At 41.1% G+C, this 19968-nt stretch overlaps 2 protein-coding genes across 2 annotated transcripts in view; one reads left to right on the top strand and one right to left on the bottom strand.

Annotated features, from left to right (window-relative positions):
* The window catches only part of LOC118417587 (alanine--glyoxylate aminotransferase 2, mitochondrial-like), a 10632-nt gene extending 4283 nt beyond the window's left edge, over positions 1-6349 (top strand). Inside the window, exons 7-15 of the mRNA XM_035823182.1 lie at positions 32-158; positions 559-659; positions 1060-1152; positions 2390-2462; positions 2698-2757; positions 3194-3282; positions 3911-4060; positions 4221-4319; positions 4799-6349. Of these exons, the coding sequence (XP_035679075.1) occupies positions 32-158; positions 559-659; positions 1060-1152; positions 2390-2462; positions 2698-2757; positions 3194-3282; positions 3911-4060; positions 4221-4319; positions 4799-4927 (921 nt within the window). The 3' untranslated portion in view covers positions 4928-6349. The remainder of the gene's footprint in view (positions 1-31; positions 159-558; positions 660-1059; positions 1153-2389; positions 2463-2697; positions 2758-3193; positions 3283-3910; positions 4061-4220; positions 4320-4798) is intronic.
* On the bottom strand, positions 5802-19889 carry LOC118417180 (ribosome biogenesis protein bop1-like). The gene is made up of 18 exons (XM_035822622.1): positions 19800-19889; positions 16804-16941; positions 16038-16184; positions 15113-15264; positions 14573-14690; positions 13723-13824; positions 13073-13174; positions 12537-12647; positions 12007-12168; positions 10395-10545; positions 9737-9869; positions 9108-9291; positions 8481-8591; positions 8056-8130; positions 7835-7937; positions 7423-7507; positions 7125-7232; positions 5802-6871 (listed from the first exon to the last, which is right to left on the bottom strand). Exons 1-18 carry the CDS (start codon positions 19845-19847, stop codon positions 6718-6720), a joined length of 2184 nt encoding a protein of 727 aa, XP_035678515.1. The 5' UTR covers positions 19848-19889; the 3' UTR covers positions 5802-6717.
* Positions 19890-19968: the final 79 nt, after the last annotated feature.

Here is a 19968-nt window from a genome sequence, read left to right as displayed (position 1 = left end):
AAAAAACTACACATGAATAAGGATATATAACTTTGCCAACGACAACGTATTCCTAACAAGTGGACCAAAACTATATGTTAAAAGACATTTTCCCCTGATATGCCTGATGAGATTCTGTCTAATTTTGCAGACTGACAGAAGCTGTTCCTGTGCAGCAGGTAGGTGTCAGTCACCTTTTTTGGGCAATGCCTCAGATGTAAGCTTTGTAGTATTAAGTATTGTGTGCAGTTTGTAAGAATTCTAAGAATTGTACAGCCCTAATTCCCTTCATATGTAAGGACATGTGTAGTTAACATTTGTACTATGAAGTATTTTGTTTGGTGACAAGGAGGCCAAAGTGCAGGGACATTTTGAGTGTATTTTCAAATGAAGATTGGCAAATTTATGAAAAAAGATTATTGTCTGTGTTATAGCTTAGGAGTTTTCAGATGTTATGGAAATTGCTAAACTTTCTTTCCAACACGAATTAATATAGGGACTTACCCTAAATTTTCAAGGAGTTTTCAGATGTGTTTCACTTTAGGTTAGCGTATGACTCCCATTTGTGACTGTCCTCAGGTGAGTGCATGGCAAAGGACATGTACCTGGAGCAGCTACACGAGGTCTTACGGTACTCCACTGGCAAAAGAGTGGCAGGCTTTTGGGCAGAGCCTGTTCAGGTTTGTTAAAATCATCTATCTTAGCTTCAATTGCTGCTCAATGATAAGCATTACATTATGCGGTCAAAGTAGTACATGTGATCACCTATACATAATGTCAATGTGATCACTTATACTAGATAGGTTTCCCATTGACACTTGTACACCAGATTTTATTGGTCCCTTGAGTGGTCTTTTTGGGCAGTTTTGAATGTAATTGATATCTGAGTGTAAGAATGCCTCTGTTATACTCGATTTTCATATATTGTTAATTTTTCTTTCAATCTAGTAAGTAAGTGAGTGAGTGTTTCGATCAATTTTATTCACTTTTGTCAAGGAGATTACTAATGGGGAAAGGAATTTGTACTTTTAAATCTTATATAATTTATAAAATTAGCATGCTGTAATTTGATCTTTACAGGGAGTGGGGGGAGCTGTTCAGTATCCAAAGGGATTCCTGAAGGAGGCTTATGCAATGGTTAGGGAGAGAGGTGGGATCTGTATCGCTGACGAGGTAAGTCGTTTTTGTATACATACATGTAACATAGCTTCCCAGTGTTGTCTGATTTGATCAACACATTGTTTTCCTTAAAAATGGAGATCGAGAATGTTTGACCCATGAGAAATCAGCTACAAACAATATTGCATGGCGTGTAACTTTTTCTCCACCTGTAGGGTTGTGAGAGCATTTATTCATACTGGGGTCTAACATGCATTGGCATAATACCGGTAGTAAGACTTATACCGGTAGATTCAAAATACTGGAACTTAAAGAGATCTACACATGCAACAATAGTTATTTCTGAGCTGTGCACACTTCAGACATCTAGGTGTCCAATACATCATTTACAAAGCATCGATAACAATGCATTGGAAGACAACAAGGCCAAAAGTTTTCAGTATCTTTTTCGGGGTAGGCAGCTCGTCGTGGGACGAACACACTGTCACATTCATTGCCAAATTTATAGATCATAATTACACATGCTCACGGCACAAGACGAACATGATTCAACAACAATCTTGAATTTCTGTTGGTGACCTACAACTCATGTAAAATTGTGAAGAACCGTTGCATAATAGCCCGGATCTATGACTGAATGGGCAAAATTGAACGTACGCAGCCATTTTCCCGCCATTTTTATATCTACGCTAGCAGTGAAGTGTTACGTCATAGCGGTTGTGACGGACAGAAGCTAAATGAAAATTCTTGACAGTATACGTCCGTTTTCTCATGACATTTTGTATGCTCATGCAGGTTTATGTTTTATGCATTTACTGACAGAAAAGGAAGGAACATCAGAGGATGTATAAATGTACATAGCGGCAGTTAATTGTGCCGTGTTTCTTCCTACCGGTATTTTTTACCCCCTCCCAACCACGCGCCCGTTCGCCGTGTAATTCCGCGGCGTGTTACAATTACAATATTACGCTTTTAGCAGGACAAGAGTGGCAGAAAAGTTACACAGAAGAAGTGGCAAGGGTAACCTATAACAGCAACATGTAACTGGAGAAAATGATGCGTTGACAATGTGTCAAATCAGTATGGCTAGAGAAATCGTCGTAAACGTACCGGTATTATGATAATAGATGTTACATTGAAGAATTATCCTAGGTTGATGCCCTATTCTCGCTCACTGCATTGACAATTATAGGGCTTGCTGTTACATGTTTTAGATGTTTGTTGTCTTCTATCCCAGATAAATGGACAACCTGCAAGCTCTACTTAATCCTACTTATGTTTGCCTTGACAGGTACAGACCGGTTTTGGCCGGTTGGGCAGCCACTTCTGGGGGTTCCAGACACATGATGTTATGCCTGACATGGGTGGGTACAAGTGGCTTTAGTTAGTGTTCTCAAGTGCGTGCATATATGCATTTATAAGGACAATACCTTGCATATAATTTTAAAAAAAGTCATGTCAGAAAAGAAATTGTATGCAACAGACGAAATTATTATGCAATGTTGAAATGGTTCAAAACTTTGCTTTATTTAAACTGATACTTGGATGTAAGTTCATCTGTTTATTTAAACTGTTTTGTCACTTATTCTCCTTGTGCAGTTGTCATGGCCAAGGGTATTGGCAATGGGTATCCCCTGGCTGCTGTGGTCACTACACCAGGTAAGGATATTATGCCATAAGCTTTTCTTTAATTTGCTGAGTCTCCTTTGCAGAGCTTTGCTCACAGCCCATACAAAATACCTTTGGGACGATCTGCTAAACTGGGCTGAAGTTTTGCGGATGTGGCCTTTAACAAGCTGTCAGCCATTCAGAGAATTGCCTAATATAGTTTCTATTTATGTCAAGCCAATCTCAGCCCAGAGCTTCCCCAAGATAATTGTATAGGCCATGGGCAAGGCTTTGCTTAGGAGAATGGTGTCAGTATGGAATATTCATTACTTTTAAAGCACTTTTGTTAAAGAAGATTATGGTGATCCACAATGTAAAGTAAGCATAAAGTAAAAGTAAAAGAAAAATTCTGAAAGCCACCTTATTTATACTCAAATAGCTAGTGATCTAACATATGTTCCTACTCTTTCTTCCTGTATTTTCCTAGAGATTGCCCAGTCCATGACCCAGGCTCTTCACCTGAACACCTTCGGAGGCAACCCAGTGGCCTGTGCAGTCGGGTCTGCAGTGCTTGATGTATGAGACGGTTGTATACATGGCTTGTATAATTATAGGTTTAAACTTCATTGAAATACATGTGAGGTAACATCGAACGGGAATTGTTACTGAATTACTGTCAGCAGTAAAGAGAGATTGTCCAAAAAAATCAATACACAGTGAGTTGTGAAATCTGTGGAAAAAGAGGGTCTGTACAGGGGGATCCTGGAAACATTCAATGATGAATTTAGGAGTGCAGGCAGTGCTTAATGGCAAGTTCAGGAGGGCACTCAATGCTTTATGATGAATTAGCTTGTCCTTGTAATAGGTTTTGGAAATGAGTTCATTGGATTGTTCTATTGTATTCTCGGAATGTCTGCAGACACCAACTTATCTGAGCACTCTATTGTGACTTTTGAGCAATCTGGTGCTGGACACAATACAAATGATTTGGCAACAAGGCTTAGATCTCAAGCTAAATTCAGGATAACTGACATGCTACTAGTAGGTCGAATTAAGGTGACCAATTGTGCTTCATAAATGATTTACAACAATACTTACTCTTGAATTGGAGGCTCATTATGCCTCAAGAAAAAAGGCATGCACACCCTCTGTCAAAGAAACGAAAAGCGAGTTGCTGCTGTAACAAGTGCCCCCCTCCCTACAGGTGATGGAGGAGGATGGGACCCAGCAGAACAGTGCTGATGTTGGGACGTACTTTCTACTGGAGCTGGCCAAACTGAGGGACGAGTTCTCCATAGTGGGAGATGTCAGGGGCAAGGGGCTGATGATCGGATTGGAGCTGGTCAAGGATAAGGTGAGGAGCAATAACAAAGGACTAATGGCAGGTGAAAAATGGTGAAGATCTACTTTGATGCAGGTAAGACACATGGCTGTCAGAACATAGGGCTGTTGAAACAAAGGATATAGGAATGTCATAACATACTGTGGGGCTGTAATTCGTTTCTTTCTTACAGGGTACAAGGGAACCACTGCCTGGTCCTGATGTTGTCTCCATCTGGGAAGACATTAAGGACATGGGTGTGCTGATTGGCAAGGGCGGTTTCTATGGAAATGTAAGTACATGTTCATTATCTTAAATATGTATGTACTTCACTACCTCTGTGAAAACAGAGGTATTGTAATTGGTGTGTGTCTTGGTGTGTATACATAGTCATGTGAATATTGCAGAGTGACAGCCTACCAAGACTCCAAGAGGGAAGGCAGGAGTGGTATCATATAATACTTGGAAAATTGGAAGTCTGGTTTGGCTCATGTCCAATATTGTAGACAGACAGAAAGTGATTACATACAAGTAAATCATGGATTGATAACTCAAGGCTACAATCACAGTTATCTCAGGTCATTAGGAGTAACTATTTAAAGCCTGTCACAACCATGTTCTGTCAATTGTATCAGGCTCTTGTAATTTCATAAAATGTTGTAATGTAGGAGTTGTCTTTAGGCTTGTTTCTTCTCAAATTCTAACCTCATATCAGTAAAAATCAAGATGTTTTTGACAAGTATTCTGTGAAAAATGTTTTGTCCCATGTAGGTGTTCAGGATCAAGCCTCCCATGTGCCTGACCAAACAGGACGTGGACTTTGGTGTGGCCATCATTCGTCGGGCAATAGAAAAGTACTGCGAACAGACCCAGCAAACCAAGGCTGCAGCGGTCAACTAAGATGGGAGTTGAAGTGGATGGCAAAGGAGGTTATTTTAACCTGCTTGGGGTGACAAAGCATCCGTACAAGTTCAAACAAGTCTAAAACGCACAAAGCACAGTGTGCAAAATGTGTTGTGACGCAAACCAATCAAGTGTTGTATATTGGGAGAAGGTACATGTATGTTTCTACCCGCAATAATTCCTATCTCCTTCAGCATGATGATACCATCTAAGCTACAAATGTATTCTGCCAGTATTATGTTTTATCAAGTGACTAGCATTTGGCTGGTTTGGATAAAAATCTCCTGTTTTTCATGAGATTTGTACATTTTCACACAGTGCTTTGTATGTTTCTCTAAGATTTGTATGAATGCTCAGGCACCCCTTGAAAAAAAATCCCAAAACTGATATAGACTCAATGTGTGTGGGTAACAACTGTAATGTAATACACAGCTATCCATCAAAACTATAACAAATGCTAGAAGTAGAAAAAGGGAATTTGAAGAATTACAATGAACGAAATGATGTGGCAGGTGTATCAAGAACATTCCTCATGTATTCTATGCGTTGTGTGGATACCACACAGTTACCTCAGTAGAGTTACATGACTTGTACGAATCCCTGCTTGCCTGCGTTGTTAATGCCCGTCAGTAGTATGCCCCATGTTCTCTCGATTTTTAGAGTTCCAATGTGATGGGGTAGGTTTCCAAGTGAAACTATGTTAGAGTCTCTGGCAATTTTTAAATAAGGCAAACTTCTGGAGATCGACAAATATGACACTGTGTGACAAGGGCTTGATAGGCAACAGACATAGAATTAATTTGTATGGTAAGTATAAAATTCAAGACCAGAAAAAGTTACTGTAAAGATATGATGACAAAAACAAAATGTAAATGTTGTCTTTTAATATCTAATCCACTATAAATGGACCAATTAGGTCTAAAATCATCTTGCTTATAATGTAATGTGGAACAATGAAATTGCAATGACAAACCAATAATACTTCAGTTTACATTTTGTATAGTTTTAGTTTGAATTTTAATGTTTGGCTTTGGTTTGGACCTTGTTCTAGTAGATTGTAGCTGTAGCTGACATAGTACCATTGGTACTACCCCACACCGCGTGCCTGCTAGCTACCAAATATCGCAATCTGTATGTACATCAAATTCAATTTAATATTATGATAATATTGTGTCATAAATGTGGAGAGTTAGCTCATGGAGATATTGTGCAAAAGGTGGTAGGGTAAGGAAGAATCAAGGCAATTGAGGACACTGATTCTTTGAAAACTTGAATCACAATGATCTCATGTTTGATCATGCTTGCACACTAGGACCATTTTATGTCTTTTTCATATCAAAGACAGTTATTGCCAGTTTTGATGATGCCAGTATAAAATTTAATATATGTAAGTCTTACATACATCCAAACAAACTATAAGGTGTGTATTGAAGGCTTTTGTTTACTTCTTTGTGTCATGTCACATCATCAAGATCCTTGCCTGTGATATACACAAAATACATTGGGGAGGCTCTGCTAAACTGTGCAAAGGTTTCCACATTTGTAGTAATGGCCTTTCATCAGCTGTCAGCCAAGAGAATAACCTTCATATTTTGTTTGGGTGAAGCTGATTTTCTGACCAACAGGTGGTTAGAAGTGGAAACTTCAGCCCTATCTAGCAAAGCCTCCCCAAGGTATATTGTACGTGCCATGGGCAAGGCCCTGCATAAGGGGAACGGGTTAAACATACATCCTTTTCTAAAAGTTAGAAGATAAAAATACTCCTAAGATATGTGGACATTGGCTGATCATGTATACAGTCTGACAGTGGTGTCTGCTCCACATGAGAAGATCCAGGGCTGTGTGGGGTGGAACTCACAGTCCATAGCACCCAGGTTCTGGGTCACCTTGTGACCCCGCAGGATCTTCACAGGGACAAGCAGGGGGTTCTGTAACAAGTCGCTGGAACAGAAAAAATGGGGGAGGGGGATCAGGGGGGCATTTAAAATGAAATGTGCATAATGGCCGCATTCATCAAGTCCAAAAAAAGTCACAAATATGCAAATAAGCCCAGAGTGCAAAGTGCATAAAGTGAGACAAAGAAGGTTGCACAAGCACCTCACCATTTTATCAATAATAGAGATACCTATGGGTATTGAAAATACAAAATTGTTGGGTCCATACAGAACATGTTTAAACTGACGAATATGCTTACCTGTACACCATGCCATGACAGATGACAACTGTACCATCATCTGAGGCAGAGGCAAACAGCGGGTACTTCTTGTGGTAACAAACCTGGCGCAGCGCCCTCTTTTGGTGCCTAGAAGCAGTACAGGGGAAGTTGATCAGCAAAGTGTGAAACCACAGTTTGCAAGAGCTTAAACATGTCTGCTATAATTAGATGATTTAAATTTGTTACAATCAGCAATCTGCATAACATACAAATTGAGAGGTATGTCAGTTACTGAGGGTCTAGCAGGGATTTATAACAGGTTTATTTTAAACCTTACCTGAGGGTTTGATAGGGTTTAGTGGATAGGTCCATGTCAAACCAGCTGAGCCTGCTGTCGTAGCTGCCGATAATCAGGTTATCACCTAGGGAACGGAGTTGTGAGGGACAATCCACAGTGTTAACACAGAATTGGTTGGAAAGTTGAAGAATTGACTTCTTTCAGATAGAAAAATTCTAACCCCAAACAAAGTGCAGCCAAAACTGTCAAAGAAGATCAGACAGGAAACCAATAAAATCTGGTCTGTGTGGGCAGAAGTTAACAATAGACAGGATTTGTAATGTCTGTGTAAATGGGAAAATTGTTGGAGGCCAGGTCTTTACATAGACATGGTCACTTGTACTACAGGTTTGTCATACAAAATTCTCCTGGTGCAGTTTACGTTAGTCTTGTGCAGACTGACAGGACCCACCTCCAGGATGGACAGCCATGCTGGACACCCATTTGCAGTTGGCCATGAGTTTCTTGGTCAGCTCCTGCTTCAGTAGGTTATACACACGCACATATCTCTGGGTCTGTAGAAAACAACAAAAATCATCTCCTGAACCACATATTTCTACCACAATGAGCTTGCAATGTGACAGCAAACAATGCTTTGTTGACAAATTCTGACATTAGCAAGTGTACACTTACAGCTACAAACAGGAACGGCCTGATGGGGTGGAAGAGCACACACTGCACCAGGCCTTTAGACTTCCTGAAGGGGTTCTGAAACAAACAAATAACAAGAGGGGATCAATGTATGATGTGAGTGAGTGGCAAGATGACCCCAAAGGTCGGATTGATGAGTGACAGGAAGTGCAGTTCATTGTTGGCAGAGCCAGTCATTAATCAGACACTCTATGAAAAAGCTACTAATTCATGGGTTTTGGGGCTGCCAATTTGCTCCTAGCTGATAGCACTACAGTTGCTACACTTTAACCCCAGCTAGTGAGAGATTGAGTAAACACAGGCTATATTTCACTGCATTTATATATTTTACAGTTTATAGTTTATAAAGTGTATTTTTAGACTGTTTTGATAGATATTACCAACTGACACAACAGATGAAACCCCACCTGTGATCTTCTCTTGGTGAGCTGATGGATGAGTACAGACATCCTTCCTCCATCTGGCATCACTATGGCAAAGTAGTCACCCTTCCCATGCCAGGTCACCTGTCTTATGGTCTGTGAGGGAGAAAAATAACAGCTAAATTGTAACACACAGTCAAATTGCCAAGTGTCTATCAGACAGGATCAAAAGGATTCAATCCCTACCATTCCTGAGCAGATATTGTGTCCTTGCGAACGGTACTTAACAGCACTTTCTTCACCCCAGCCAGGTGTAAAAATGGGTACCTGACTTTGGTTGAGGAGATAAAAGGCAGTGGAAGGAGAGGGATGAGCCCTGCCTTCCAAGACTATGCCCCAGATATATGGATAAAATTTCACTGCCCCTATGGCCTCAAAAAGGCTAAACTTTGCTTGTTCCTTATTAGAACATACCAAATGCCAGCTGGGAATAAATGAACCATTTCTTCACATCTTTGAGGTGTCAAGCTTCACCATTTTCTATTATCATATACAATACAAACTAAGACATTATCTATGCCAATTATAAAATCATCATTTACAATACCAACTAGGACACTATCTGTGCCAGTTACAAAATCAATATCATTATGACCAGAACAAACTACTTACTTTCGGATGCGATATTCTCAGCCTGATCCCCATGTCGTGTTCCTTGCCCTCTGCTGCCGCCCATTCCACGGGAAGTTTGGTCTCCTGACTCTCTGGTGCCTCGTACGTGTTCAACAGGTTATCAGTGGAGTGATAAACCAGCTTATCACCCAGGCTGGGGTTGATAATTATCACCGTGCTATCACTGTGCAGAAAACAGAGATTCAATAAATATGAATTTCAAGTCACTGGTTTCAATCCAAGGTTATCTGAGCATTGTTACCTCCATGAAAATGGTACACTGCGATGAGTTGGCTTGCTTGTCTTTGTGTGTGTCAAGACATGTGAAAATTGCATGTGAAAAGTGGCAGCATGTCAGAATGTAAGGCAGAAATGTTGTAAAAGGATACTTGGAGAATTGGAAGTCAGGTTTGGCACTGGTGATGTATGATTTGAGCTCTATTGTACTCTTTACTTTGACTTAATACAATACATAGTTGAAGAATTTTTTAAATGATTTTGAATAGTGAAACTGCCTCCAAAAGAGGTAGAGACTATCTCGAGTGCTAATATTTTTGCCTTGACAGAATATACTGGTCAACATAATAATAACAACATAATAGAAGCATTTATCAGTAAACATGACTTACACAACTGCAGCCACCAGACAGACTGCAGAGTTGGGACACCAGGCCACGCTGCGCACCCTCCCGCCCAGCTGCAGTACCTTCCTGCACCGCCCGGTGGCCACCTCCCAGAACCTCAGCGTCTCATCATCTGAACCTGTAGGACAACATGATCAGGGTCATCGATGTCCAAAGTATCTGTGTAAAAAGCTAACCTTATAGTTATAGAACCTTACATTATGCAGTATCTTGAAAGGCTTTCTTCAAGATGTCAAGGTGGTTTTCTGGTTAGGGTTGTTGGCTTAGAATCTAAAGGTCCCAGCAGGCTCCAATGTTGTGTAGTTGAGAAAGGCACTTTACACTTACACCTATTTCACCTTATACGACTCAGGTAACACTGAGTACCCTAAACTCCAGGTAGGGATGCCTGCTCAGATAGGATGTAATGCTGAAGATCCAAAGTTTGAAAAGAGTCACACCTCAAGGACATTTAAGATCCCAGCAAAGTTATTTAAAAGAGCAAGGGTCCTTTGCCATGAGAATGGATCAAACCTTACAGTCTGGACTAACACAGCTTATACTTACAGTACAAAACTTGTGTGTCACACCTAAAGGTGGTTTACAGGTTATTCAAAACAAAGAAACGAAGGAAACATTAAGAGATCCAAATGTATTTGCTAACCTGAGACCAGCCACTGCCCTGTTGGCTCCACACTGATGCATCTCACAACATCCGTGTGACCTTCATACACCACTGACAAGGTCGTGGGGAAGGGCTGAAGGTCTCGAGGTTTGGGAAGCTTGGGGATCAGGTCTTCCGCTGTCACATTGGCCTGCAAGTGTATATCAGAACGTTAAGTCACCACATTGAGTCTAATGAAAAAATCTGCCAATGTTTAAACAAGTTGCCCAACATGTTATACCACGATTCCGTTTTGGAATCACAAAAATCCCAAACTGTTTCCCATTCCCACCATAGTTAGTGAACTTGCATTTTTGCACGGCACATCATAGCAAGATGACTGAAAATTTATACACACAGGGGTCTCCCTACAGAGTGGAACAACGGCGCAGCGCCACTCCCGAAAATCCTGGCGCCACTCCCCCCAATTTTTAACTCTATGGATTTCTCTATGTCTTTTGAGGGCAACTAGGGGGGAAAAACAACTGAATTCCCTGAATTTTGAGTGAGAGAGGTCTCATATTTTGCAGAGAAATGGACAAATTCACCCTTCCTTTGTGTCAGTGGGCTTGGGTTGGCAGCAAAAATCACACTCCTTTGTTTTTGTCCTATTGTTATGCGTGTAGACAATAGATGTTGGTGACTTTCGCATATGATAATCTCATTAAAAACCTGTTTTTCAAGACAAGGAAGACTGAGAAAAAACAGACAATAGACCTTGTTTATCTTTATGTTAGCACCAGACTGTGCTGCTAGTAGTGGTGCCAAGCTTCTAAAAGGCTCCTACCTGGTGATTTGCCATGATTTCTACCCAAAATGTATCCCTTGCCTTTCTTTCCCATCAAAAATTCTGGTTTTGTGACATTTCTGTTTGCAATTTTCACTCAGCAAGGTGGCCTAGTAGATGAGGTATGGTGGAAAACTTGACTGTATAAATGCAGGTGTTAAGTTTTTATTTATTTATGTTTTTTTCGAAAAGAGCCTCCTACTAGTCCTAGATTAATTAACATCAAATCAAGTTGCATAAGTTGCCTTTCTTTTTATATTTCAATAGATATAGCTTATAGTTTGCACTGAAAATGTACTTAACTTGGACATGTGTTGTACTTAAGTCAATTGGTCTGAATTTGAAAGATTTTAAAGCTTAAGTGTCAGGGGAAGGCTTCAAATTGTGATTCATTAAGGCAAAATGCAGTTGCTTCTCCAGGAATCCTGCCTCTCCGAAACAACCCCCCCCCCCCCATAGCCAAGCACTGCGTTGCATCGGCCGCAGTGCGGCCGACAGCACCACTCCCCTAAAATTTTCTGGGGAGAGCCCTGGACAATGTATGTAGAAATAAGAAATAATGCTGTGAAAATCAGTCAATAACTGCCTGTGAATAAGCATGATATTGGCAATATACCAGTGTACGGAATGGCTTTTTTTTTGCACAAAATAAGACAGTTCTAAAAATTACGTTAGTAGCAAGCATCCCAGAAATCTCAGGCACTGCAAAGCTTCCAGTTGTGACTGTCAAAGGCTTCATTACCCTTTGGACATCTTAATATGAAGACAACAAAGCCTTGCTGTACTTAATAAAAATGTCTAGATATGACAAACATCACTTCTTACCCTCATTTTCCTCTGCCTGGGGCACAGGTACAGATCCAGACATCTCTCAAACCTCTCCTTCACAAACCCAGCGTAGGCTGGAACCTTCCTCAGGGCATCATACTTCTTAGACAGGAAAGCTTGTCTCCTGTCCTCAGGGTCGGCCTGGGTCCAGGCTAGGATCTGCATGATGAGTAGTTGAAAAATATACTTAGCAAAAAACATTTGGAACCTCAAATACCATCAATGGTATCTCTGTTATCATGGGGTAAAAGGGACTGGACAAGCTTAAGTCAATCGCACACACGCCACATTTTCATAAAGGACACTGGAGCCATGTGTTTCCAGTTTCTCTGTTATTACTTAGTAGTAGTAGTAGTAGTAGTAGTATCTAGTATTTGATTATACTGGCACTGGGATCCCTGACAGTATAGTATTATGTGTCATTGAATTTGTGGTGGAAAGATCACCATTGTGAAAAATGCAAAATAAAACCAAGTTTCAAGCTTTACAGTATTGTTTATTAAAGAAAACTTCCAGAAAACTCTTACTTCCTCTTCAGATGGCAGGTACTCTGGGGGTGGGTTGTAGGACTCCTCGTGGCCAGGCAGCTTCAGCTTGGGAGCAGGGATGTGAGTCTGGTACCGCTTGTCTGGAGTGTACTGTACACATGGGGAAACAAGGGGAGTTCTTTCTGCTGACACAATCGTAGAAGCATGGGATCAACGCATCAAACATGATACCAAATTACATTTATTTATCTATCTATTACATTACCAAACATTGTTCATTGTTTTTTGCACATAAAAAGCAAGAAACTCATTTTGTAATAGAAATTAAAAAAACATACAGGGGAGAGCAGAAACCCAAAACAGTATTCCTTCAAACTGAGATTATACATATGACCATGACAGATGATTACAACATATACATGTATAATGGTGAACGCCCCAGTTTTTCCTTGATGGTGAAGGGGGAAAAGGGTGACAAAAGTTTTGCAGATCCAAGTTTGAGTTCAGACATCAAATGATCTGTTGGGAAAAGACATTTAATACACCACTGTCACCACATCAACAGACAGCCTCACCTGATTGTCGTTCTCCCAGATATCATAGTACTTGGGTTCATCATCACGAGCCTTCCTGGGTTTGATCCACCCCATCTTAATGGCATGGACCAGCTTGGACACCTGGGGAGGGGACAGATATCTCACTATGTAGTCTGCACCAGGGCATCAACAAAACATGCTCATAGCACATTGTGGGCATTTGAATGTATGGCATTTATCCATGCAATTCTGCAGTGAAAATGTGGTCCACAAATTTGTGTATATTCCACCAAGGTTAGCCTTTGACAATTGCAGCACACTAGTTGGGCAACCTTGGCTGTGCATGTTTGTATGTATCTGCCAAACCAATAAATAAACAGAAATAAAACAAATAAATATACAAGCATATCATCTTCCATCCTTCCTAACCAAAGAGTTGATGGCTATTGTGCCTTAATCACCTCCAAACATGCTCCATGCCAAATGAAGCAGTTCTGGAATAGTCAAGGCCAAAGCTATGTAGCACCACTGCTTGACCTGGGCTGCCATAGCAACATCAACAACACAGGCTCAAATGTGGTGCAAACCCTCATCGCAATGATATAATGATTATCATCATAATAAATATTACCGGTAGATGCTCTGAATAAATATGTGACTGAATAATCGCCCTGTAGGATGTATCTTACCTTCTCCTTCTCCACGAGTGATGGGATAAAGCTGCGTTTGGATCTTGGGTGGTTGTTTACTGGATGGATCATCTTCTCATGTGTGAAGAAGTCTATATATGGCTGGAATGGGAGAGTCAAGTCAGCAGACACATGTTATAACTGGGTCAAGGTTATGTTCAAATACAAGTGTTACTGGTCACACTGGCTTTATTAGTTAATTTGATTGTACTTTGTGTATGATTCTGTTGAAAATAAGAATGCCAGTCATAATTGGTGTTCCTACAATCTTTTGTTTGAGGACACAATATTTTGTGAACTTTTGGCACAGTTTGCACTAAAATGTGTGTTTTCTGGGTATGTATGCCTGAAAAAGAAAAAAATACTGTATTCTTTATCCCCCTTGGTCTCAGAAACTGAAGACATGACATCTGACTTTTCTTTTGTATGCAGTTGTGTGCTCAGTACATGCCTATGGCTGTGACATCACAGATGAGTCAGAGGATTGACAGATGTTACATACATCATCGCACACCTGCTAAATAACAGCCATAGCAATGAATTTGTACACTTAGAGTTGGAGGTTCTGTGTACAACAGTCGTGTTTGATAATGTTAAGCCTCTAGTGTAATCCAGTGGTTAGAAACCCCACATCTGGACCAAGAGGTTGGGAGTTCAAATCTCAGCTGTTGTTGCTCACCCAACATGCATGTTATTGGAAAGCGCACCTGACCATAGCTTAATGTCTCACGGTTCTCACCCTAAGGACTGTGACTCTTTCCAATAATGTGCATGTTGGGTGGGCGACACAACGTCTAATTCATGACTTTTTGGTCCAGAGGCTAGACTACACATGCTACAAGTCACTCACCTCATACGGATTGTAGGCCTTGTCTGGGTATTTGCCCCTTTGGATCTGCTGGATGATATCCAGTTCCTCATCTGTTAGCTTAACATCCTCTCCTGTTGTTTTATCTTTCACTGTTCTCCTGTAACAGAGTAAGGTATGTAATTTAAGTCCTTAGGTCAAATAAACTAGCATCTTTTACATTTTGACTGAAGTGATCCACCAAATACAGTCTAACAATGTAAAAATGGAATGCATCAGGTATTTTCAACATTACTGCACATGGTAAAAGCACAATTTTTTAATAATACAAAAATGAAGAGAACAGGAAACGATTCTACAACATACTCATCACCCAGACATCAAAATGTTATTTCCTTTGCCAGTGATAGACCCAAAAGAATTGGCAGGTTTTTGCTAACGTCATTCAGGTTACCAGAAACACAACATTCCGTTTCTAGGCCTTACTACATTACTGACCAGTGATCGGGATTACTACATTACTGACCAGTAATCAGGATTACTACATTACTGACCAGTAATCAGGATTACTACATTACTGACCAGTAATCGGGATTGTCCATCTTGTTTAAGAACTCGTCCAGTTCGTCACCCTTGGCAGGTTTCATGATCTTCTTCCCGTCCAGGTTGTACCCGATGTGGGGGTAGTCATTGTACCACTCCATGGGGATGTTACCTACTGTGTTACGGATGTCCTAAAGGCCACAGAAACAAGTTCTTTGTCATAATATTTCTTGGAAACATGGGCTCAAAATTCTTTTTTTGTGTGTGAAAAGTGCAATACCATACACAAAGTTAAGTGCGTGCTGACATAGGCTTAGGCCTAAGGGTCACAGCAACTTGAGAAGGAGGAAAGAACTGATTGAAACCTTGCTGGTTAGGGCTTTACTTTTTGTGTACAGAAGTTGAATGTAACTTTATATTGACAAATCACAATCACGGACAAACTTTCATTGAAGTTTAAAAATGCCATGATTTGCAAATAATAGAGGGTCTCCTTTCGAAGGACATCCACTACTGCTTATCTTTACAAGAAGTCCTCCCTTTACCTTTGGATGCAGTTGTGTGCTCAGTACATGCCTATGGCTTTGACTTCACAGACAGTCAGAGGATTGACAGATGTTACATACATCATCGCACACTGGCAAGACTATAGCAACTGATGTTAGAGTTACATCAAACAGCCCAATATGAAAAATACATTTGTTACCTCCATGAAAACAAAGGTATTGTCACCTAGGCCTGAGGGTGTGTTTGTTTGCTTTGGTGTGCATTTGCAGTTATGTGAATATTGCAGGGTTGGTACAATAGGTCACTTTGAGATTGGAAATATGATTTGGCATGGGTCCAATTGTGTTTCACTTGAGAGCTAGAATTTCTACACATCCACCGTAATGCCAGGTCATTACGTGAACCCACTTAGCTGCATACGCTTGTTTTCTGAACATAATTATAAGTTAAATCTTACCTCTTCATCCGAGGAGTCGAACTCGTACTCATCAGGCTGCGGCCTGTTGTCCAGGCGCTCCGTGGAGGAAGTACCTGCAGACCCTGCAGTATTGTCAGTGGTAGGTCCTGGGGTGTCTGTGGTGTCATCTGTACCATGGTCTTCATTCTTCAGATGAAAACATTGAACAAACCTTAACAACTTTGACAAATGTTTGCTTCATTGAAATACTTACTGATAAATATCCTTAACGCTAATTCATGTACATGGGTAACCCAACGGATAAAGGTGAACTAGCGTTATATCTGAAAAGGGTTTCCAAGACAACTGAAGTAAGTTCTTTCAATGGATGCAGTAGTGTGCTCAGTACAAGCCTATGGCATTGACTTCACAGTAAGTCAGAGGATTGACAGATATATCATACATCATCGCACACACGGAAGCACAAAAGAATGTTCAAAGTCAGCTGTTATCTATACATTTGTGGGTGAGGTAACCTCACGCTTTACCCACATGCCCTGTTTACTCTAACAAGCTTAAAATTCATATAGATTAGAGATGCTTCAAGGTCACATGTGGCCATAGTCTGTAACTGTACGAGTGACCTGTCCGACAGTAAATTTCTTTGACAAAAGCCTTAGAATACCCCTTTTTAATGCATGCCATAAAAAGGCAAAAATTAACATCATTCCCCTCTCTGTCGCTCTGATACCTTGCAACCCAAACAATCTTTTTTGGTAAGAGTAAGACTATATTGCAAGACTTGTCTTTTCAATGACACACTTACATCAGATGAGTTCTCCTCCTCCTCCTCCGAGCTGCTTGGCTCCTCCTCTAACCCAGAGTACACCGACTCCTCACTGTCAGAGGTGTCCCCATCATCATCATCATCATCATCAGGAGGAGCATCCACAAACAGGTCCAACTAGGGGAGGAGCAGACATTGTTAATTATAAATATTGCAGAACACTTCTCACCAATCGAGTTACCCTGAGAACTAGGCTTGTTTGGTATGATGGCCAGGATGGACAGATGAACAAATTAAAAGTAGTTTATCTTATATTTTTCAAATAAAGAGTTCAAGAGGAGCGGTTCCAACTGGAGTTTAACTCCTACCCAACCCAAGAACTCTACTCAACTCTCTACTAAATAATAGAGTAGAGAGTAGAGAGTTCTTCTTTTGCATATACTATGAGTATGAATAATGATGTAGTGTGCTCAGTAATATGCCTATGGCATTGACATCACAGATATTCAGAGGATTGACAGATATTTCAAATATCATCGCACAATGGCAAGGCTACGCGGGTCACAGGTTCCTCACTGGGCTTCCAGTGACGAAAATATATTCAAAATGGCATCATCACTGGACGCCCAGTGACGAAGAAAGTTCGTCACTGGTTTCCCAGTGATGAATTACTTTGTTCCAGTGATGAAGCTCTCTCGGCACTGGAATTCCAGTGATGAACCTTGACTCGTCACTCGGTTTCCAGTGATGAACTCTGCTCGTCACTCGGGACCCAGCGATGAACTCCGCTCGTCACTCGGGGCCAGTGATGAACGTCATTCGTCACTGGGCATCGAGTGCGGAACCATCGAGGTCACCGGTTCTTCACTGGATTTTCCAGTGATCGGTGATTCTTCGGCACTGGACACCGAGTGATGAAATTATTTCGGCACTGGGCTTCCAGTGACCACGTTCTAATAGCACTAGAACGTTCCAGTGCTGAGTTCGATGTGCAACAAAAACACCCTAATTCACATGTCGCCATAGCCGTGTTACTGTTAGATTTGGTTCGGGAGTGTGAGAACTTGCAGAGGCGACGCTAGTAACGCTAGTTAACCTTTATTCGTTGCGTTTTTTACCAAGAGTCAGCTTATTCCAATCTGGCAGAAAAACAAAGCATAATTTCTGTATTCAACATGGTGGTATTGTTGTTTACCTTTGCCATTCATCCCATCCACGATATATTTTCTCTCCTACCATGCTAATATGAAAATGTCTCAATTTGAAAACACCGTCGCGTTGCGTTGAGAACGACGGCGCTCCCGGAGGGCGTGACCTTTATTCGTTCTGACGAGACTCGTTATGTTTGTCCGCTGCTACTTACTTTATGCTGAAGCTATTGTTCCTTTCTTGACATGAATGGAGTGCTCTAGATTACAAACTTATTCAGGCAACAAAAAAATCCCGACAACTACCGCTGAGTATTTACCGTCGCACGCAGTAGCGCGTTGGTAAAAAAAATGAGGTTTTTGGGTCAGTAGACCGTGACGTAAAATCGATCCTGGCGCCATGGTCGTTCCATGAAACTTATGCACCTTTCGTTGCAACTTGAACGGCGTGCTGTGGCTACTTCCAAGCGGGTAATCATCAGTTTGCAGTACAACCATCTGTACAGTGTTTTGCACCCTCCACACGGCAAAATGTAACCCGATATATTTGTGTCAAAGGTCTATTCCGGCGGCCAACAACACTAAAGATGAAGGGGTGTGAAGTCTGATATGCCGCTGTTGTCAATGCCCTGGATCAAAGAACGAAAGATTCCACAATAAATGATATAAAACATTGCTGTCAGACTTGTGGTCGACAAATATGCAGTGCAAATCTTGTTATCGGTGTACCATACCCGTACTGAGACAGTTGGTATCGTCTTCAAGGCCGTATTTGCAACAGTTTACATGATCTGGCTTGGGACTTTCACATTTTAAAAAAAGGGGACCAGAGTAAAATCAATTAATTTGTCGATGTTCAATATCATTTCCATTCTTGGTGGTGCATAAAATGTTTAATAGATGGCTGCTTAATGATCTAAGAGAAAAAGGCAAGTTAGTGAGTTATTAAAGGTAAGTTTAATAAATACCTTGTAATGTCGTCATCCAATCTTTTTCCCGCGGTTGCGACCGTAACGGTAGGTTTCTGGGAAAAAACATGGCGACGCTCGATCGTGCGCCACAAGTGCGGGAGGTTGTGGCAACAAAGAGACGGTTTTCGACAATTGATCACACTTTGAGTCTAGTTACTGGTTAGCAACACAAACTTTATTGAGTTGTCTTGTGCATGATAATTGTGAACTGGAAGCGAATGTGATAGATCTCTGCCATTCCGGCGAACAACACGGTGACGCAATCCTCCCACGGAGCGGTAGGCTATTACAATGAGGGACGGTACGTTTTTGACCTCGCTGTTTTCAAATGCGTGGTCATCGGAGCCTTTTCATGAATATTCTGAACACTTAAGTCTCTCGGTTATGCATTCCTGTGGTTATTACTGATGTTGCATTTACCGTGTCTCCGTAGATTCCCTGTTTTTGAAAAAACGAATTAAGGTAACTGAACGAATAAAGGTTAACTCGCGTTATAACTTTAAGTGCTAACTTTGAAATCCCCTAAATTGAAACGATGATTTCTTTTTCTTCAGTAAACTGAATATTTGTCGTCACTGGTTTACCAGCTGAAGTTTCCTCATCACTGGAAAACTAGTGACGATAAATATTCCCCACTGGTAAGCCAGTGACGACGCGACTTCATCACTGGATACCGAGTGATGAGAAATTTACCCGTGACCTCGGTAGTTCGTGTATATTTTGCCGGATTCTGCCCCCCTCCCCACACGAGACACATGTTCCGCACTGCACGCTGCTGCACCAACAGTTCAAGACTAAAATTGACAACTTGCGGAGAACCGAAGACGAAAAAAATGCAACCCATTGCGTAATGCACTCGATGCGGTTATACCACTGGAAACAAGGGTGTTTAAATATCTCCAGAATTCTCACAAACCTCCTCTTTTTCCAGTTTTGCCTCACCAACTTTCCGCTTGGAAGCCATGCTGCCTGCTGTGTGGGTCAAAGGTTAGAAATTGTTGCATTCATTCGACGTGTCAGAAACGCCCCCTAGCGCATTGCACTGCAGGGCATCTGGCATCTGGTGGTTCAAAACGTCCTCTGCT

This window comes from Branchiostoma floridae, chromosome 6, assembly GCF_000003815.2.
Source record: "Branchiostoma floridae strain S238N-H82 chromosome 6, Bfl_VNyyK, whole genome shotgun sequence".
NCBI classification, from domain to species: Eukaryota; Metazoa; Chordata; class Leptocardii; order Amphioxiformes; family Branchiostomatidae; genus Branchiostoma; species Branchiostoma floridae.
This window is presented reverse-complemented; position numbering and strand designations above follow the sequence as displayed.